The sequence below is a fragment of the Leptonotus elevatus genome, chromosome 11, assembly GCF_054856555.1.
Source record: "Leptonotus elevatus isolate MCC_2025b chromosome 11, RoL_Lele_1.0, whole genome shotgun sequence".
NCBI lineage: Eukaryota > Metazoa > Chordata > Actinopteri > Syngnathiformes > Syngnathidae > Leptonotus > Leptonotus elevatus.
The window spans coordinates 19434571-19452454 of record NC_141249.1 but is presented as its reverse complement, the minus strand read 5'-3'; the positions used below and the strand labels follow the sequence as shown (position 1 = coordinate 19452454).

Genomic DNA, 17884 nt, shown 5'->3' with positions numbered 1-17884 from the left:
CGCTAACACAACAGCTGTCTGACAAACTGTCTGAAGATGCAAAATCTGCCCGCGCGTTTAACAAGTCACATTGTGCGTGCGAATTCAATCTTTTTTTTTCATTCATTTACTCCGCCTACAGGACGCAAAATCAACTGCGTGGCAATTTATCCCGTTTGGCGACGACATATTCTGTTCTTAAAATGACACATTTTACATTCCAATATTTTTGATGCAATCTAAAGAAGCATGTGGAAATGTATTCCGGTTGTATGATTTGACCATTAATGAGTCCACATATTTAAGAGCAGTTAAAAGAAGGACGGAGGCCCCTGTAAGTCGAAGGAGGGGCGTTCCTAATGATATCAGAGCAAATGTGCGAGCATCTCTTGGAAATCGGGCACAAATCCTCACGTCGCCCCTGTTCCTATTTAATGCAAACCAAATGAGCCTGCACAGTAATAAGAAGCTTCCCAGAATTAGTTTTCATTTGCAGAAAATTGCAAACCCCCCCCCCCCCCAAAAAAAACCTACCACTTTATCTATGAATTTCACTCCTGCATAAGCAAACGGGGGGGAGGCAGACCCTCCTCCGACATTATTTGGATGACGTTCCATCAGTAGCAGCAGCAAGAAATAACATTGTGCAAATTCTATGCATGTTAATGATAAATAGAAATCCACCTGCTCACAGATAAAATGAGTTTAATTTCCACCCCCCAACAACCCCCACCCGTGCTGGTGTGCCTGCTTGGCCTTTTAGAAATTACTTATGCACTGCTATTATTAAAATAGGGCCCGAGCAAATGAGAAAGAAGCGCTATCTCTGGAGGGAGAGTGGCTGGCTTTAAGACTGCTGCTGCCTCTGCAGCAAAGGCTCTCGGCTTCACACAGTCAGCGTTTCTTTCGCATACACGCACGCACGCACACACACGCGCAAATGCAGCCAAGCCTCACTCCCTCTCAGCTTTTTGTGGCGGCTATGACCCAGTGTTTACTAAATTAACCCAAATCCTTTTTGGAGAGTTTAATAGAGTAATGGAATTTGCAAGCTTTTGGAGAGCGTCCCTATGGTTGCCTATTTACGTGCTAATACTAGCGTAGCAGCGGGACAATGCCTGCGTGTGTGCGCCGCAGTACATTCTGTTCAATTTGATTTGTGAAAGAGAGTGCACACTTGTTTTGTATCTAATTTTGTTGTGGGAAGAGAGACATCTTTTGAGGATGCAACGCGTGCTCGGAGGAGCTGAGGATGTAAAAAAAACGAAATGCTAAAGGTAGGATGGGGGGGGGGGGGGGATCAAGCAAAAGTGGTAACTACAATTTCCATCGGCTTAGATAGAGAACAAAGGATTTGAAAAGTTCACAGCAGCAGGCAGATTGGACCTATTGACGATTTGCAAAAATCAACCAATTCTGTTCAGTTTTGCCTTGGGCCCTGAAAACTTTTGATTCCTCAATGAAATATGATGACAACATCCACATTGGAAGTCTGATGGAAATAAAATGGAACAATTGAAGACGGTGGAATGAATAAAAAATAACCGGCTCATAAATATACAGAGAGAATTTGCAGCGGCCTTCAATTAAAAGGCAAAAAAATAAATAAACAGCGCCGCTTGTGGATTAGAGAAAAACATGAAATAAAGGAATCCTAATTGGGCCACGATTAAAGCAATATTTAAAATACATGGATAAAATAAACACATTTATTGAATTCAATGAATTACCGATGTTACATTTTGCATTCCTTTCTGCTTTGACTCTTCACTGAAGAAAAAAAATTTTTTTCTCCCCAGTGATGTCGTTCACTATCAATTTCATGACCTCTTAAGGAAGCAATTAAGTCAATATGGTGTTAATAATAGCAACAGTAAAGCATATTCCCGCGCTGTGGAAACGGATCCTCTGGTACTTGACAGTTTCGCTTCCTGCCCGAGTGCGGAAGTTGAAATTAGTGTGGCATATTGTCATTTTGTCTCCACGTACGTCTTTGTAAATTATACGCTACGTCGTCTATACGGCTGCTATCGTGACTGCTTGACGCGTTTGCAAGCTATATTTTGTCAATGTGCAGATCGCTACAGACATGTTCTGCTAACAAACTGGGCTACAACGAGTTCCTCCTCTGAGGTGTCTGAGGGGAGGAGTCCTATTGCTAAGATAGTTTGTTAAACCAGCTAGCACGGCGGGTTGTGTGGGCAGACGACACTGACATGGCAGCGCACAGAAATATTGGCAAAAAAATTGGCGAAAAACAAATCTAACATTCACGTCCTCTTTTGGAACGTTCAGAGGTGGCAAATCCAGGTCCAGTTAGTAAAAACCCCGCCACAGTTTGTCTTTAGCCCCTGATGCTAGCTAACTAGCTCCCTAGCAGGTAAACGAGCACCATGGGAGCTAGCTAGGGAGCTAGCTAGCTAGCACCTGGTGCTAAAGACAAACTGTAGCAGGGTTTTTACTTTCTGGACCTGGATTTGCCACCTCTGGGAACGTTCACATTTATTGGGGAACCTATGCTCCGTTATTCACGGTTTTTGTGCTCAGACCAAAGTCTAATATTAAAATATATAGCTTTGGCGCCATCTTATGGTATCTTGGGGCCAATTAACTATGTTGAAATGAGTGTAGGAGCTTCATTTGGTCCAGCTGTAAACTTGTCGAATAGAAGGGGGGGAAAGTGCTTTACCGCCATCTTGTGGCATCTGCAGGTAATTGCACAGTTTTTTGGGTGCCTGTCAACATACAATGATTTTTTAGTAATGGTGGCGGGGCTCGGTCCCAACTCCCAACCAATAGCGGGGCACCACCGTAGAAAAAAAATCTGTAAAACAGTTTAATGGGGTAAATGCTAGAATTTAGTTTGTAAACATGGGTCCGTGCTTTTGATGATATTAATGCCGCATTCAAACAATATATCGGAATTATGGCGGATTCCGATAAATTGTTTGTTGTTCACGATAGGTTATGCAAAGTTACTCGCTTCAAATAACTAAATTAATGTTATAAATATTAAAAGATACAATTTATCGGAATCCGCCATCTTTGTTGTTTACGTTTGAGGTGAATGTAAACAACAAAGATGGCGGATTTTGATAAATTGTTTGTTGTTCTGGTTAACGCATTCCAAGTCACGTTAGCTTACGTAAAGTGACTTTATTTTTTAGATAAGTAAATTAATGTTACAAATATTAAAAGATAAATATATGTTATAATTGTGTAAATTATGTTTTGCCATTCACAGTCTTTGTCTCTAAAAGGGGGTCACCATTGTCGAGTGACGTCATGTTTAAACCAGTCGGTGATTTCAGGGTCTTTTTTTTTTTTTTTTACCCCTAGAGTTCAAAGGGGAGTTCCCGTACGCACTTCCTGTTATGAAGTGGGGAAAAGCCCGACTTCCCACCTTCCTCGAATGCAGCATTAGACCAGCAGCCTCAAAAGAAGTTGTGAGATCTTATGAGTCCTTCAGCTCAGTAAATATCTCAGGAGCCTTTAAAAAAAAAAATGTCACAAACCAGAAATAAATAAGGAGGACGTAACTTTCAAGAGTCGTTCAAGCAGACCGTTTGACAAGTGGTTAAAGAAGCATCGCAACAATGACTTGGTTGAACAGTCCGTCTGAACTTCTCAAGTCAACTTTTTGTGCGCGAGCGCTGAATTAGTCCTGAAATTGTCTGCTGAAGAAGTGAGCAGCTTTTCTGCGGCAATCTGGCAGCTTGAAGACAAGAAAAGTGACAGCGACGGGGCGACCGCAGACCTTTAAATTCCTCATTATGGGCCCAACACGTTGACAGCACGTGTGATCCTATTCCATTACTTACGTGCCCGCATTGTCATGCTCACAGAATTCAATGTAGTACCATTCATTGTTGAAAATGAAAAATGTAATTTTCCCCTTCGCTCACTAGAACGCTGCGCTAACACTAATTTAAAATGTCTCATCTCCTCTCGCGCGCGTTCAACAGTCTGATTGCCTGGACGGGGGAAGAAAGAAGCCGAGCAGGAGGAATCCCTCTTTATGAAAAGGCGTCCAGGTGGGAGCCCAGGAGGATGATTCATGAAGGTTAGAATCTGCAGCTTCATCAGAGTCGGTCAAGCAGGACAGCTGCTGCGCGCTGACCTCACAAACGAGCGGCGAGACCCTCACCTTCACGGACAAAAGGCTCTCTCATTCTTTTGGCTCCATCCTCCAGCAGTCACAATGAACCCGCCTCCCTCTGGCCTTCCTTCTTTTTCCTTTCTTCCGCCAACACTTTTACACTCTCCGCTTATTGCTGCGGTGCAGGGTCAGGATTCTAACCTGGATGGGAAATCAAGTCTGGTAGGAATGCAGTACACAACTTCTTCCGTGAGCTTGTTGGGATTAAGACGGAAGAGGAAACGCAAATATCCTCCAATGTCAAATCCTGAACACAATGCAGGCACTATAACTACAGTGGATGCAACCCTGGGAAAAAAATACATGAATTTTTACATAAGTAGGGATGCTGATAAAAAAAAAATATATTAAGACAAATAAATGTCTTTGAAACAAATACATTAGAACAAATACAATTGATTAAATTAGTTATTTTAACATTTAAAAAGGCAAATATATAATTTAGTCAAAACTAGTATTAATAATCTTTTATTTTTGTTTATGATTATGCCAATTTTGTAATTGCGCAGTGTAATATTAAATATATATACATCAAATCCCTTTTAGAATTTAAATTCTCTTTTTTTTTGTCCCTCTGACCCTGAGAAGCACACGACGAGCGATGCAACAGACCACAAAATATGTTCTTATATTAGCACGTTAAAATGAAACATGTTTAAATGCTCTAAGTGATAGACAGTGCTTTTCAACTGCCAACCGACGAGACGACTAAACCTTACCTCGGGTCCAGTTTAAAACAGGTGCATTACAAACAAGTCTGTGTTTATTCATTATTGCATAATCTCAGAAACGAGAAGATCTTCTGGCTATTAAGGCTGATTTTCCAAGTGTGCCAAATTGAACTGAAGTTTGCAGAAAATATAACAAATGTTCGCTCAAAATTGTTTTTGTTAAAATGTCATGCTGAGAATTATCTTACCTTTTTTTTTTTTTTATTAATAAACTAACTGCAGTATATTGTCATTAGGGGTCCATTACACATTATGATTTACATTAATCTTGCTCTTCATATTACGTTTTAAAAGTATTTGTTATTTCTATACGTATTCGTTGAACCTTTTTGTCTATAATAGTGTTATATATACTGTACATATTTATATAGTACATACTTACATACATAGATAACATACATTTGCATTTGACAAAATCAAGGAAAGCATGCCCGGTGTCTGTGTGAAGTAATGCTTCAGCAAAAAACAAAAACAAAAAAAAGACACTGGAATTCTCGCAGTGTTGCACTGCCCTCCAGTGGACAAAACCGGAAGTGCACACCAGTAGGTCATTGATGCGCTCTGGTAATAGTCAACAAGGGAGGAATTTCGAATTTGCTTATATATTCCATTATTATTTGTAAGGAGTGATGGTAATGTGAAGGGACTGCATACATTTGTTTACATCCCCACCTAATAAAATAAAATGGCTATTTTGTAATGATACACACAAGCACAAAAAGTGTACTTCTACATCTCCAACTGGTCCAATGTTGAGGATGATGTACGCATCCGAGCACCAATTTGAAGGTTTCATGTGAATTTGTTGTTTGTCCTCTTGCTTCAATATTCCATCCCCTTTTGTGAAGTGCACCACAAACACCGGCAGTGCCAAAGGATGGCAATTGGTAGTGAATGTTTGAAAGCCTCTTACAAAAATTCCCCACTAAAATATTGGAAGAGTGAATGACGTACTTTTGCTGTGAAATGAAAACAATTGAGTTTGATGTCAAAAGTTCATGGAGCTTTTATTTTCAGGTACGGTTTTCACCTGTGCATTTCAATCTGTTACGCAACTTCTTGGAACAGATAGGCTTAAAATACACAGTGGATTAAATTGAAATGGAGTTTAAGTGCCTTGTGAAGCTTTTTTTTTTTATTATTCTTTTAAAGACAGAAGTCTTCAAATGGTTATATGGACAATGTGAAATAGCTTTGATTGATTTTTCATCTCCACAGTGGCTTGTTTATCACGCTTAAGAGTAGTTTTCTATAGTTTTAATGTTGGTGACACTTAACTCATTCACTGCCATTGACGGCTATAGACGTCAAAAATTCATTTGAACTATTTCTATTAGTTTAACATTTGTTCTACTTTTGTTAACAAGAGTATGCAAACCTGTTTTTTTATTGTACTTTTAGAACAGATAAAAAAATGTTGATTAATTGTGAGTTAACTAGTGAAGTCATGCGATTAATTACGATTCAATAATTTAATCGCCTGACACCCGATTAAAATTTTCAATTGTAATTAATCGCATGAATTCAAGCGTTAACTCACGATTAATCACACATTTTACCTCTGCACTTCTTAAAAAAAAAATCTAGGTTGTCATACTCTTGTTAACAAAAGTGGGAAAAAATGTTAAACTAATAGAAATAGTTCAAATGAATTTTTTGACGTCTATAGCCGTCAATGGCAGTGAATGAGTTAATGTATCAAATATAGCCGACAGAGATGCTTTACTGTACAGTTGGCACTTAGAACGATTAAAAAAGGACAGATGGTTGCGACAGAACAGCAACAATCACAAAACGGGAGTTATATCGGAATTAAACTTGCTGCTTAAGCTGCCGTACGAGATTTTAGAGAAAAGACGTAACCCGTCCGCTGTGCTGCGTTTCTCATGATGGGCCCAGTAATGATCCCGGGTTTGGCAGCTAAGCCCGAACGTAAGCTACTTTGGCAAAGGGTGATACACAGTTGGCCACACACACACACACACGCTGCTACTGTGTGTTTGATTATTGAATCAAACATGTGACACCAAGTGGCTTAAGGCAATCAGTAAGCCAATAAAGCCTATGTGGGTGTTTGCTCAAACGAGATAGTCGAGACGAATGCAAAAAAAAAGGTTTGGGAAATAGTTTGAATACTACCTCTGCATTGTGACATGCCTGACCAGGAAATCTGTCCTCGTTTCTCAGAACACACCCACACCGATATCCGATAGCTGAAACTGTCCACTGAGAAAACAAAAGAAAGGAAAAATTCAAGGAAAGCCAGCATGCCGTTTGCTTGCAAGCGATAATTACAGACTTATCTGCATGACTGTGTCCGGGTATTAAAACGGTCCAGAAGTGATGTCATTTCAATTTACTCAAACGAGGTGAGGTGTTTGGTTGCCCTTTGCAGTTCTCACCACTGAAACCAGTCTTGTGGGACGTTTTTTTTAGGGTTTAGGCCAACGCCGAGACGGATGTCACACACAGAGAATGCATTTGGTGCCCCTTGGACTTCAAACAGTCTCACACTTCCATGCTTGAAAATGATTCGTCCACACATGCTGAGCCGGAAGGGAGAACTCGGCTTCAAAATGCAAGTCAAATTTGAGAGCGCTCAAAAGAAGTTCCGCCTTGACTCGGGTTTTCGCCACTGTTGCACCATCGTGGAGGGAAAAGTTTTTTTTAGTTTTTTACATAATAAAGGATACATTGTTGTGCCGTACTTGTGAGGACACCTGCAACACCAGCACAAAAACACAACAAAAACTGTGGGCTGACAAATGTGCCAGCAGAAACTGAATTTCAATCATTTTATTTTTCAACTTGAATAATTAAAATGTGAATTGCACAATTTGAATTCATTAGTTTGCAGCAAGACGGTTTGAATTTAAAATGGTTTCGTTTGATTTGAAACTGTTTGATCCTCGCTGAAAATGCAACGCTTTAATATATTTTCACTTTTAGTCTAACCAACCACCTGTTCTAGGTTTGCAGTAGGCTGCTATTTTATTAAATACATTTGACCACATGAAGAAAAACAAAAACTCATGACTGCAAACATCAGCAGGCCTGGACCAGCCATCTGGCAATCGGGGCAGATGCCCGGCGGGCCGGAGTCTTTTGGGGCCGATGCAGTGCTTTTTAGTCATTTTCCTCCATTTTACCCCAATAGACCGGTCCACAAACGAGTCCATTAATCCAATTTGAATATAGACAGCAAACTGAACCAACATGGGCATAAGTCAAAATGCCAGGGCTGATTTATTTATTTTTTGTTATCTGGTACAATAGTAAGGTAAACACATCTCGCTTTTAATATGCATTGTTCTGCATATGCTTGCTTCAGGTAAAACAAAACGAGGCAGAAAACTCTTGCATTATTCATGTAAGACTTTATTCATATTGTCCGGTCTTTGTCAGGGAAGAAAATAAACCAGAAGCCCAAAAATTCCACCAACAAAACGAATGTGATAATAAACACCTGTGGACACAATGGCTGACCTGTATCATCTCAATGCACAATGTGTGCCCATCAAGCCATTTTCCGTACCGTTTATTATTCTGCGCTTGAATTGCGGACGAGCTGGAGTCGATCCCAGCTGACTGAGGCCAGAGATGGGCAAAAACCCCGGACAGGTCGCTAGACAATCACATGGGCACACGTCGGCAAGCAAGCGTTCACAGTCTTTCAAGAACAAAGTCAATAAGATCTTAATAATTTTTTGCGTTTGTTTTGTACATCTACAAATTGGAAGGTGTGCATAGGCACAAGTTCAAATCTGTGTCTATGGCACTGTGGGTAGTTTGCACAACTTGAAGGCACCATTCGTGCTGAAAGGTAATGTACAGGTTCAGATTTGGTGTTGTTTTTTATGGACATAGAAGGTACTGTATGCTTGCGTATTTCTTGGCCAACTGATTCTTACACATCACTGGCGGCAGGCAGGAACCTCCTACGTTGCCCTTTATTTATTTTTGTATTTACAAATGACTGACCCATTATTGAAAACGGCTTGCTCTCTTTAAAGGGATACTTGGCTCAGTGAGCCCTTTTCAGCAGTAAAAAGTTCATATTTATCCAAAATTAATTTGATAATTTCATTAGTTTTCATGTCCTATTAACACCTTTAAAAACACTTTTTCCCCACTTGCTGTCGACTGAAGATGACATCACGCGTAGTGGAGGAAATAGGTAACAACCAATCACGGCTCGCCTGTTTTCTGGGTTTGGTCAGCAAACGGAGCCACGATTGGTCAATACTTGTTTCCTGAGCACGGGTGATGTCATCTTCAATCGACAGAAAGTGGCAAAATTAGTTCTTAAAAGTATTAATTGTTCATGTACGATGCACGTTGGTGTGGGTTCGCTTCTCCGCATGGGAGACCATGTTTGTTTGTGTGCGTGTTTGTGTGAATGAGTGAATAAAAAAAAAAATCATGTACGGAAGAGGATTAGGGCCACTGAAGCGAGAGAAAGAAAAAAAAGTTTGGCAGGATTTTCACTTTATTCTCAGATTTCTCACTTAAATTTGGAGAATAAAGTCAGAATTATGACTTTAAAGTCGAAATTCTGACTATTTGTGCTACTATTATTCCCACTTTAAAGTGAGAATAAATATGATAGAAAAAAGTCAGAATTATCTCTTTAAAGATAACTTTATAATCCGAATTCTGAGAATAAAGAGAGAATTCTTGACTTTAAAGTCCGAATTCTGAGAACTTTTTTTTCTCTCTACTGGCCCTAATCCTCTGCCGTATTCATAAAAAAAAAAAGTTATCACATTAATTATAAACAAAATATCTTCTACTGTTTAAAACGAGTCAAGTATCCCTTTAAAGGTATTAATTGTTCATGAAAAATAATTAAGTTCTGACATTAATTATAGAGAAAATAATATCTTCTTACTGCTGAAAGTATCCCTTTAACGACACAATCTTAACTTCAAAACTCTGCTCTCTTCCAGCAAGTGTTGAAAGAGACTGAGGGCAATTTATTGTATGCATAAAAAAAAATGTTTTTTTACGTCTGTGCTTGACTAAATGAACACAAGTTGAAAAGAACGCGCCATACTTTCTTTCCATTTTAGTTTTGCGCTACATTCCTATTTCTTCCGCTTTCAAATGGAACTTGTTTACTTTTTGGGGTCAATGCCTTTCTCTTTCTGAAACTTGGCAATCTGGTTAAAGATCTGCAAGAGGTTTGGCGGAAGGTCTTTCTTCGACCTTCCTTCGGGTAGCGAGATCTCTTCATCGGACTGGGCTTGGATTTCCGCTGCCTCCGGCTGGCTGCAACTTGCTTTCGTTTCATCAGTTTTGCCCTCACTCACGTCGTTCTCCGCCTGCGTTTGGTCTTCATCGCCTCGAAAGGAATTCCGTCGAGGAAAATCTTTACTCTGAAACGATTTTCTGGAATACGCCGACTCGGACGACGAGCAGGAAACGTTGCGCTTCCTCTCATCCACGCTACTTCTTTCGGGCCAACTCATCCTCCTTTTATCCTCATTCCATCTTTCCTTGCTCCTATGACGATGATTTTCACTGCTCTTACTTCTTCCATCTTCTCTGTCTGAACTGATGCTACTACTTTTCCTCCTCCCGTCTTCTCGGTTGTTTGTTTCCCTTCCGCACTCGTCATCCTCTGAGGATTCTGACACGGAATACACACAGATCCGCGGGCCGTTGCCGTCTTTGGTCTTCCTGCTCGTCTCTCCCGCCTCCTCCTCCTCCTCCTCATCCATCGCTTGGAAAGCTTCCCATGTCTTCTGGTTGAGGAAGGTGGCAGAGGTGTTGGGAGGCGCCGGGTACCACTCCAGCTCCTCTACCTCTTTCTCCTTTCTCTTTTTCGCACGCTTACCCTCGTCACTCTTCCGGCTGCGATGGCGCTTGCTTTCGCGCGCCGACTTGTTTTTTTTCTTCTTCTTCTTTTTGGATCTCCTGCGTGAGGACGATGAGGTGGAAGATTTCCTGGAGGGAGAGGACGAGGACGAGGACGAGGAGGAGGAGGTGGATTGCTTTCGTTTTCGTTTCATCCTGGCAAAGAAGAAACACGCTGAGAACTTTTTACTTGGCCAAATACTTACATCTGATGTTTCTATTTTTTCAGTGGCGGTACGCTTAACTCATTCACTCCCAGACATTTTTGCTGAAGCAACCCCCCTTCGCTCCCGGCTGTTTTACTGGATTTTGACAGATTTTGCAAGGCCCACACAATATTGTGTTCTATTGCTATAAAAACATGGAACCTACCAAAAGAAAGATTAGAGTCTCTTCTTTCATCAGGAAAAAAAATGTATATTTCAGTTTTGCTTCCATTAGCATTAGAATATAGCTGTTTCATCAATATTCAAAAACTTTTTCAAAACACTGGGGAAAAGAGCTAGTTGAAACATGGCCCTAGTTGAGCTCTTATACTCTGCTGCCACCTGCTGGCCATTTCTTGTAATAACTACCACTGCTTTGAGCAACCTCTTCAGGTTAGGAAGCCTTCTCTGTGCTCTAGCATTAAAAACATATAAATACGTTTTTGGGACCATGGCAATATCTAAAATAGAAAGTTTTTATGTTTTTGGGAGCAAATGAGTTAACAAGCCTCCAATTTAGAGGCACAGAAATAACTCACCTCTTTTCCTCTTTTAAGATCTTACGCAATTTCTCAGCACTGCTTTGGCTGCTTTTAGCTTTCTCTTCCTCTTCTTTCGCCAGCGCTTCTTCCCGCAAGCGAATGGAATTCTTTATAGCCGCCAGGCGAGACAATTCGAGGCACAACAATGGCGATCCATATAGGAATGTAAAATCACCATGACCCATCACATGCAACGGTCACCCCCGCAGATGGAATTCAGTCATTTAATTGCCCATTTGTTATGTAGGAATAGTAATGCACAGTGCAATGTAAATAGTATGTACAGGAAGTCATACCAGGTTTGTGTTTACCATAAAAAAAAAAAGTGGTGCCATCCAAGAAATGGGCGAGAGTCGGACAGGTTTCAGCAGATATGAAAGGTGACAATGTTACCATTTGACGATGACGGACGAGCGATGAAACCGTATGCAGAGGAGGAGGAGCCATTTTCCAGAGTGAATTCCCCGCCGGGTGACAAAGGCCGTGTCAGTCAGAAGGTCAAGTCCCAGGTTCGCCAAAATATGCACACACACAAACACACACGAAAATCTCTTCAGTATTACAAACCACAAAATAAACTCTTGGAAGAGAAAACACCTTGCCAAGTATCTTCCCTTAAAATAGTAGCAAGGTAAATGCTGTAAGACAAATCGCTCATATGTCAGTACTGGGAAATTGAATATCACCATTTCTTTTTTTGTTGCCCCTTACTCACATTTATGAGCACCTCAGTGGGTGTTTGTTTTGCGACAGCCACCGCACTTCAATATAGGACTTATTGCTCAATTGAACATGCCTGCACACACACCTGGAAGTTGTGGTGTGTTGAGGCCCACCCACCTGTATGGTGTCTGTGATTTTTTTCAAGGCCTCCTGGGCCTCGGGGTTTGCATCATCCAGAGAAAGCGCTCTTCGGTACACTCCTTCGGCTGTTACCAGCTTCTCTTGTTCCTCAAGTCTGCGGGAGGAGAAACAATTCAGGTGAGATGAAACGATTTGCATGAGGAAGTATTCCATTCCTGGCACATGCGATTGGGCCGTTCTCCCGTCACGTCTGACATTCTCACAACAATTCAGTTGGGCTTCAAACTTAGGCTATAATTGAGACCCGAATGGGGGTGCGTGAGATATATTTTCAAAGTATATGTAAATATTTCAGAAAAATATAGTTTCATAAAATGTATTTTATATTCAGTAGGCTATTCAATTTCAGTGTCCTAAAAACGCATCTCCCCCATACCAGAATGGTTCGACCCAATTTGTCATATGCCACCTGAAACATTTGTCAATCACTTGAAAACGTTATTTAAAATTCTGTTTAAAATTCAGCTTTACGATGATCCCAAAAGATGACTCTTTATATTGATAAAAAATTGTTATGTGCACAAATCTTTATTTATAATCAATAATAATCTTTTTATTTCAAAAAAGTTTAAGAGACCATATAAATACAAATAAGAGTTCCAAAGTTTCATAAATGAGACAATGATGGCACAGCACTCGGTTTCAAGTAGTTGTTGTTTTTCCCAATCAGAAATGCTTTGCACTAGTTAGGGGGTACTTGGCTGAATAAATATTTCACAGGCGGCACGTCACTCAAAAAAGGTTGAGAATCACCGGTCTGTGCCGACAGCGCTAACAACCCAAGTAGTTGAGCGTTTTCACTTCTCAGAGATGCTCAGGCAAACGTGTGTAACATCACGTGTTTGTGAGACTTCCCCTGTTGCTGGGGAAAAAAAATCTCAAAGATTCCCACAGCAATATTCTTGCTCATTTCTGGTATCATCCCGAATATTAGCGCAGACCGAAAGCAAAGACCCAAATGCCCAACTTACTGTTTCCCCCTCTCGACCAGTGTTTGGCAGAGGTACTTCTTGGCATTGCGGTGGTCTGGGCAGGTTTCCAGCGCCAATTCAAAGTCTGATATAGCCTTCACCATGACGCCTTTATTAGCATACCTGAAAACAGAACCCAAACAATTCAAATGAATCAACAACCTTGTTTTATTGTTCTTGAAAAAAAAACTGAATATTGCATCAGTCAATATATATACAAAATATATGCAAAAATCCGGATTCAACATTGTGGAGGTAGGCAACGAATTCAGATGAACTCACAGAGCTCCGCGTGCTACCAGGGCCTCCACATTATTTGTGTCGATGTCCAAAGCTTTGTTGTACTCATTCATGGCTTCCACATGGCGACCCTGCTTAAAGTGGCTCACGCCCGCCTTAACGCTGAAAAGTAGCGGGCAAGAAAAAAAAAAAAAAAGACATTGTGTCTTGCAGGAGCCACAACAAAGACAAAACTATCACAATTGTGCGTTTTGTACCATTTCAATGCCCAGGATGCAGACTGCTGCTTCCGGATGACGGACGCAAAGTCTTCTTTTTCAAACAGTTTACTGTAGAGGAGAGAAACACGACATCATCATCGTTACCGATCATGATAGCGGTCATATTTTGGTGACGAAAAGCCAAAATGAGATTTTGTGAAGAGCACGTTTACCTTTGCAGCCCTCTCATCATGGACGGAGGGTGGACGTCGCTGATGCCGATCTTCTCCAGCGTGTAGTCCACCACACAGGGGTTGTAGTAACCGTGGCAACCACTCAGGATACGCTCGTATGTCTTTGTGGAGTCGCTGGCCGCAGAAACGCTACGACTGTGACAAGGGCGCCATGATTAACGAACACTTGCGTCTCTACACAACGTAAACATTTGAACGTTTCAGTAGGTACTTAGAAAGATACCATTTATTGTGTTTTTTTTGTTATGATTTTGTGATTTTTATGTATTATATGTATTATATATTTTTATTTTATGATTTTTTGTTATGATTTTGATTATTTAAAAAAATTAACCATTTTATTCAAACTTTACTTCACACTGTATTTGTCTACGTTAGTTTGCCTTTTCTTTATTTTTTGAATAGTTATCTGGTGTTCTTACTCGTAGTGTACAGGTAGTTCCTCCCTGGTCATGACTCCTAGCTGGATGCAGTCTGATCTGGTAGAAATGGATGCTTGCAGAAGGGATACAGTTATTTTTTCCTGGTAGCGGTCAATATCTTTCACACCAGCTGCAAAACAACACAAATATGTTACAACATGTACTGCATTCGTTATTGGTTTTTTTTTTGTTGGTGATATTTGTTATCCCCCTCCCCCCCTCCTGTAATCCTTCAAGTTAAACAGACACACCAAATGCCAAACATGACTTGCATCTGATTGTGAAGGAAGCTACCACTTGAAAAGCAAATATTTGAAGTTGAACATTGAATTGGTTGACAAATGAAACCTTAACGTTCTGTCAATCATTTCAAAAATTGGTGTAAAAAAAAAGAAAAAGAAAAAGATCATCACCTCTGATTAAGTCCCCAATCTGATAGTAGGACAAAGGATCATCATGGCTGCTGGCTGAAGGAATTTCTTTAATGTGACAAAGAGCCTGCGATGCAAAAGAAATTCGATTTGTTTAGTGAGAATTTAAAGATCTAAAGACAAATGTGAATTGAGGACACAGAAAATGTGGAGGTGATGAGGGATCTGCATTTGATTATATTTCCACGGTCGACTACCATTAAACCGATGGGAATGTTCTAAATTCCTGTTTAAAATGCCAGTGTCACATCGAGGAGAATAATGCAGCCTGAAGGAGTTTAGACATCGCAAGGATGTAAGCTTGCTCGTGTTGGTCTTTAGTTGAGAATGAATCATTTCATCAATTGCGTCAAGAAAATAAAATTAACCAACAAGTGAATCAACAAACACTTAATCCGTTGATTTATTATGCCCATCCCTTATGGTGACCTGAAACTGAGCCAGGATTGGATTAGAGAAATTAATCAGAGAAATGCTTTAATTAAACCAAAACAATCTTATGTTTTGATTTGAAGGCTCTTGCCTCCACAAGTATTACAAATCAAGATTTCCGCTGTCTTCTCATTTCCAGTAATTGTAGACCCTTAAAGGTTAAAAAATTCTGCTATAAAAAATAATAATTGAGGGCTATGTTGTATACATTATAATATTGCGTATTGCAAAAAAAAAAATCCCCACAAACGTAGCCTGGTACACTTGTCGGTTATTCCGAGACATCATAGTAACTTTAAGGCTGACTAGTCATGTGACACCTTGACGTCACTACAGCGCTCAACACGGATTGGTTCTTGTGTGTACAATCCATTGAGACTGTTATCTTACCGATAACTCCAGGTCTTCGATGTCTCTGTTCAGCCCCCCTGCCATGCATATGAGCGTGAGAAAGAATCCATATTCTCGAATATTGTTGATCCTCCCCACAACAATGTCTCCTCGTTCTAAATCCCTGTAAAGCATGGCCCGCCTCTCCTCAAAAGGCACCTCCATGAATAACTCCAGAGGTGGCATGACAGCATATGCCTCTGGAATGAAGATTAGAAGACAATTATACAGTTTGTCTAAATACTATCAGGTACAATTAATAATTCACATTACACACACACAATCAGCTAATAATTTGGTTTGGATTTACTGTAGCATGTTTCAAGGAACCCAAAGGCATTTAATAACTCATGGGGTGGGAGTGTCAAATAATATAGATTTCTTTCAGAAGTCAGCCAATTCATTCGTGAAGTTATGATCATATTTTAAGACTAATTTAAAAAAAGAGGTTTAAATGTAGTGATGGATGCAAATAACTTCGACCGTCATCATCAACATCATTCAATCATTGAACAATGTCGCATCTCGACATCAACAGAGTGCAAAGCGTGGGCAACCTGCAGCCTCCTCCTCTCCAGGTTCCTCTTCTTTCGGAGTTGCAGTCTTCCATGATGGACTGAAAAGAATGTCAGCCTTCCTCGCAATGAACTGCTCCACCAGCGGGCTGCTCTGCTCTTCACCGTTTCTGTGAAAGTGCACAAATGTGTCATATCTAAAAAGTATATTTTGTATAGCTTTGTGCTTGGCTGCCATATTGTGGCGTTGATCGGCAATTACAAACCTTTTGTGGGGGCATCAATTACTATATTTGCAAGGAAATTATGGACAATCATTTGTGTTAAATAAATAGATAGAGGTAGGGCTGTAGGACTGTCTTGCTAACTGTATGCTTATCAGCTCTGTTGCCATAATGGGGGGAAATATTGGTACATTAATCAGTACACGCCAGTCAAAAAGCAGCACCAAAATTATTTGTAGATAAATAAACACGTAACAAGCACATTCATACATTGGCTGCAATTTTATTTTTTTTTTAGAGATAGTGGTATTGGTGTTTCTCTTTAGGTGTGGCGAGGATGGAGAGCACAGTGGCTACGTTGGTCGAAGGATGCTGGAACTATTCGGAATGACTTACCCCTCATACGGAGCCTTGCAAAGGTCAGCCACCACCGCTTGAAAGTCGGGGTTTTCAGTCTGTTCACATTTCAATTTGTTGAACAACGACTCTCCGTGATACGTCAGACACTGCCTCAACAAGTCTCTGTCCATTCTGCACGGAAGGTGGCCTTACATTATTTTGTTCGGAAAAATAAACTGACCATGTAATAATCGGTGCGAAATAAACGGGATACTGGCACGGCATTTAATGAAGCTAACTATGCAGCTGGTTTGGAGTGAGCAACAGCTCAAAACTAGCTTGATGACTAGCAGTGCAAACGCAAACTTCCAAGCAAATAGAACCGAATGGTGAATTTCGTTTCTGTATGTTCGTACGAGCACTTGGATAATAAACGCGTCTTACAAGACTAGACTACAGGTTACCCCCAATTAAATGCATTTTTTCCCCCCTGCCCAGCGCCACACTGCTACGGTAAGTGTTCTCTGCTCATATGTCAAGGGAGCGCACACGCAGCCATGAGACTGAGCATGCGCATAACGTGTAGCACTAAAAATGCACGTGTCAAACAAATCCCTACTAGGAACCTTAGTTCTCTAAACGTGTAAATAAACAAGTAGTATTAACAATAATAATAATATTTACGACGGCGTATTAGGACCACGTATATATATATATATATATATATATATATATATATATATATTTTTTTTTTAGGGGGTGGGGGCAATGTTCTGAGAAAAAAACTCGCAAATTTGCCACTTTATAAAGTGGCAAATTATATTGCCCCCACCCTCTACAAAAAATATTATCATACGCGGCCCTAATACGCCGCCGTAAATATGAATAGGCTAATAATAATAATAAAAACTAATAATAAATAAATAAATGCAGGCTTACACAAATGCTCATGAACAATATACTCTTAGCTAAATTAATACATCCTACGCTATATTATCATTATCACCACCATCATATTATTTAGAGCAGGTGTGATTACAAATAAATAAGCTAAATAATGGCCTTTTTCGATGAAACGTCCTGGGTGCAAGGTAGTCTTGGAACGGCCAAAAGTGCGGAATTTGCA

The 17884-nt window shown here is 40.3% G+C and overlaps 1 protein-coding gene across 1 annotated transcript; it reads right to left on the bottom strand.

Annotated features, from left to right (window-relative positions):
* Nucleotides 1-8226: 8226 nt before the first annotated feature.
* Nucleotides 8227-17316, bottom strand: ttc14 (tetratricopeptide repeat domain 14). The gene is made up of 12 exons (XM_086090200.1): nucleotides 16816-17316; nucleotides 16238-16365; nucleotides 15681-15880; nucleotides 14841-14925; nucleotides 14428-14557; nucleotides 13985-14140; nucleotides 13809-13880; nucleotides 13594-13713; nucleotides 13312-13434; nucleotides 12317-12434; nucleotides 11474-11583; nucleotides 8227-10884 (listed from the first exon to the last, which is right to left on the bottom strand). The coding sequence occupies exons 1-12, from the start codon at nucleotides 16947-16949 to the stop codon at nucleotides 9987-9989; spliced, it is 2274 nt and encodes a 757-aa protein (XP_085946326.1). The 5' UTR covers nucleotides 16950-17316; the 3' UTR covers nucleotides 8227-9986.
* Between the last annotated feature and the right edge of the window lie 568 nt (nucleotides 17317-17884).

What these genes read in the sequence shown, in the direction of transcription:
- ttc14 (XM_086090200.1), bottom strand. Translation starts at nt 16,949, where the DNA reads ATGGACAGAGACTTGTTGAGGCAGTGTCTGACGTATCACGGAGAGTCG. An exon ending in TGGAGAGGAGGAGGCTGCAG is followed by an intron (nt 15,881 to 16,237) that starts GTTGCCCACGCT and finishes TCTTCATTCCAG; the next exon opens with AGGCATATGCTGTCATGCCA. An exon ending in GCATCCTGGGCATTGAAATG is followed by an intron (nt 13,714 to 13,808) that starts GTACAAAACGCA and finishes GCTACTTTTCAG; the next exon opens with CGTTAAGGCGGGCGTGAGCC.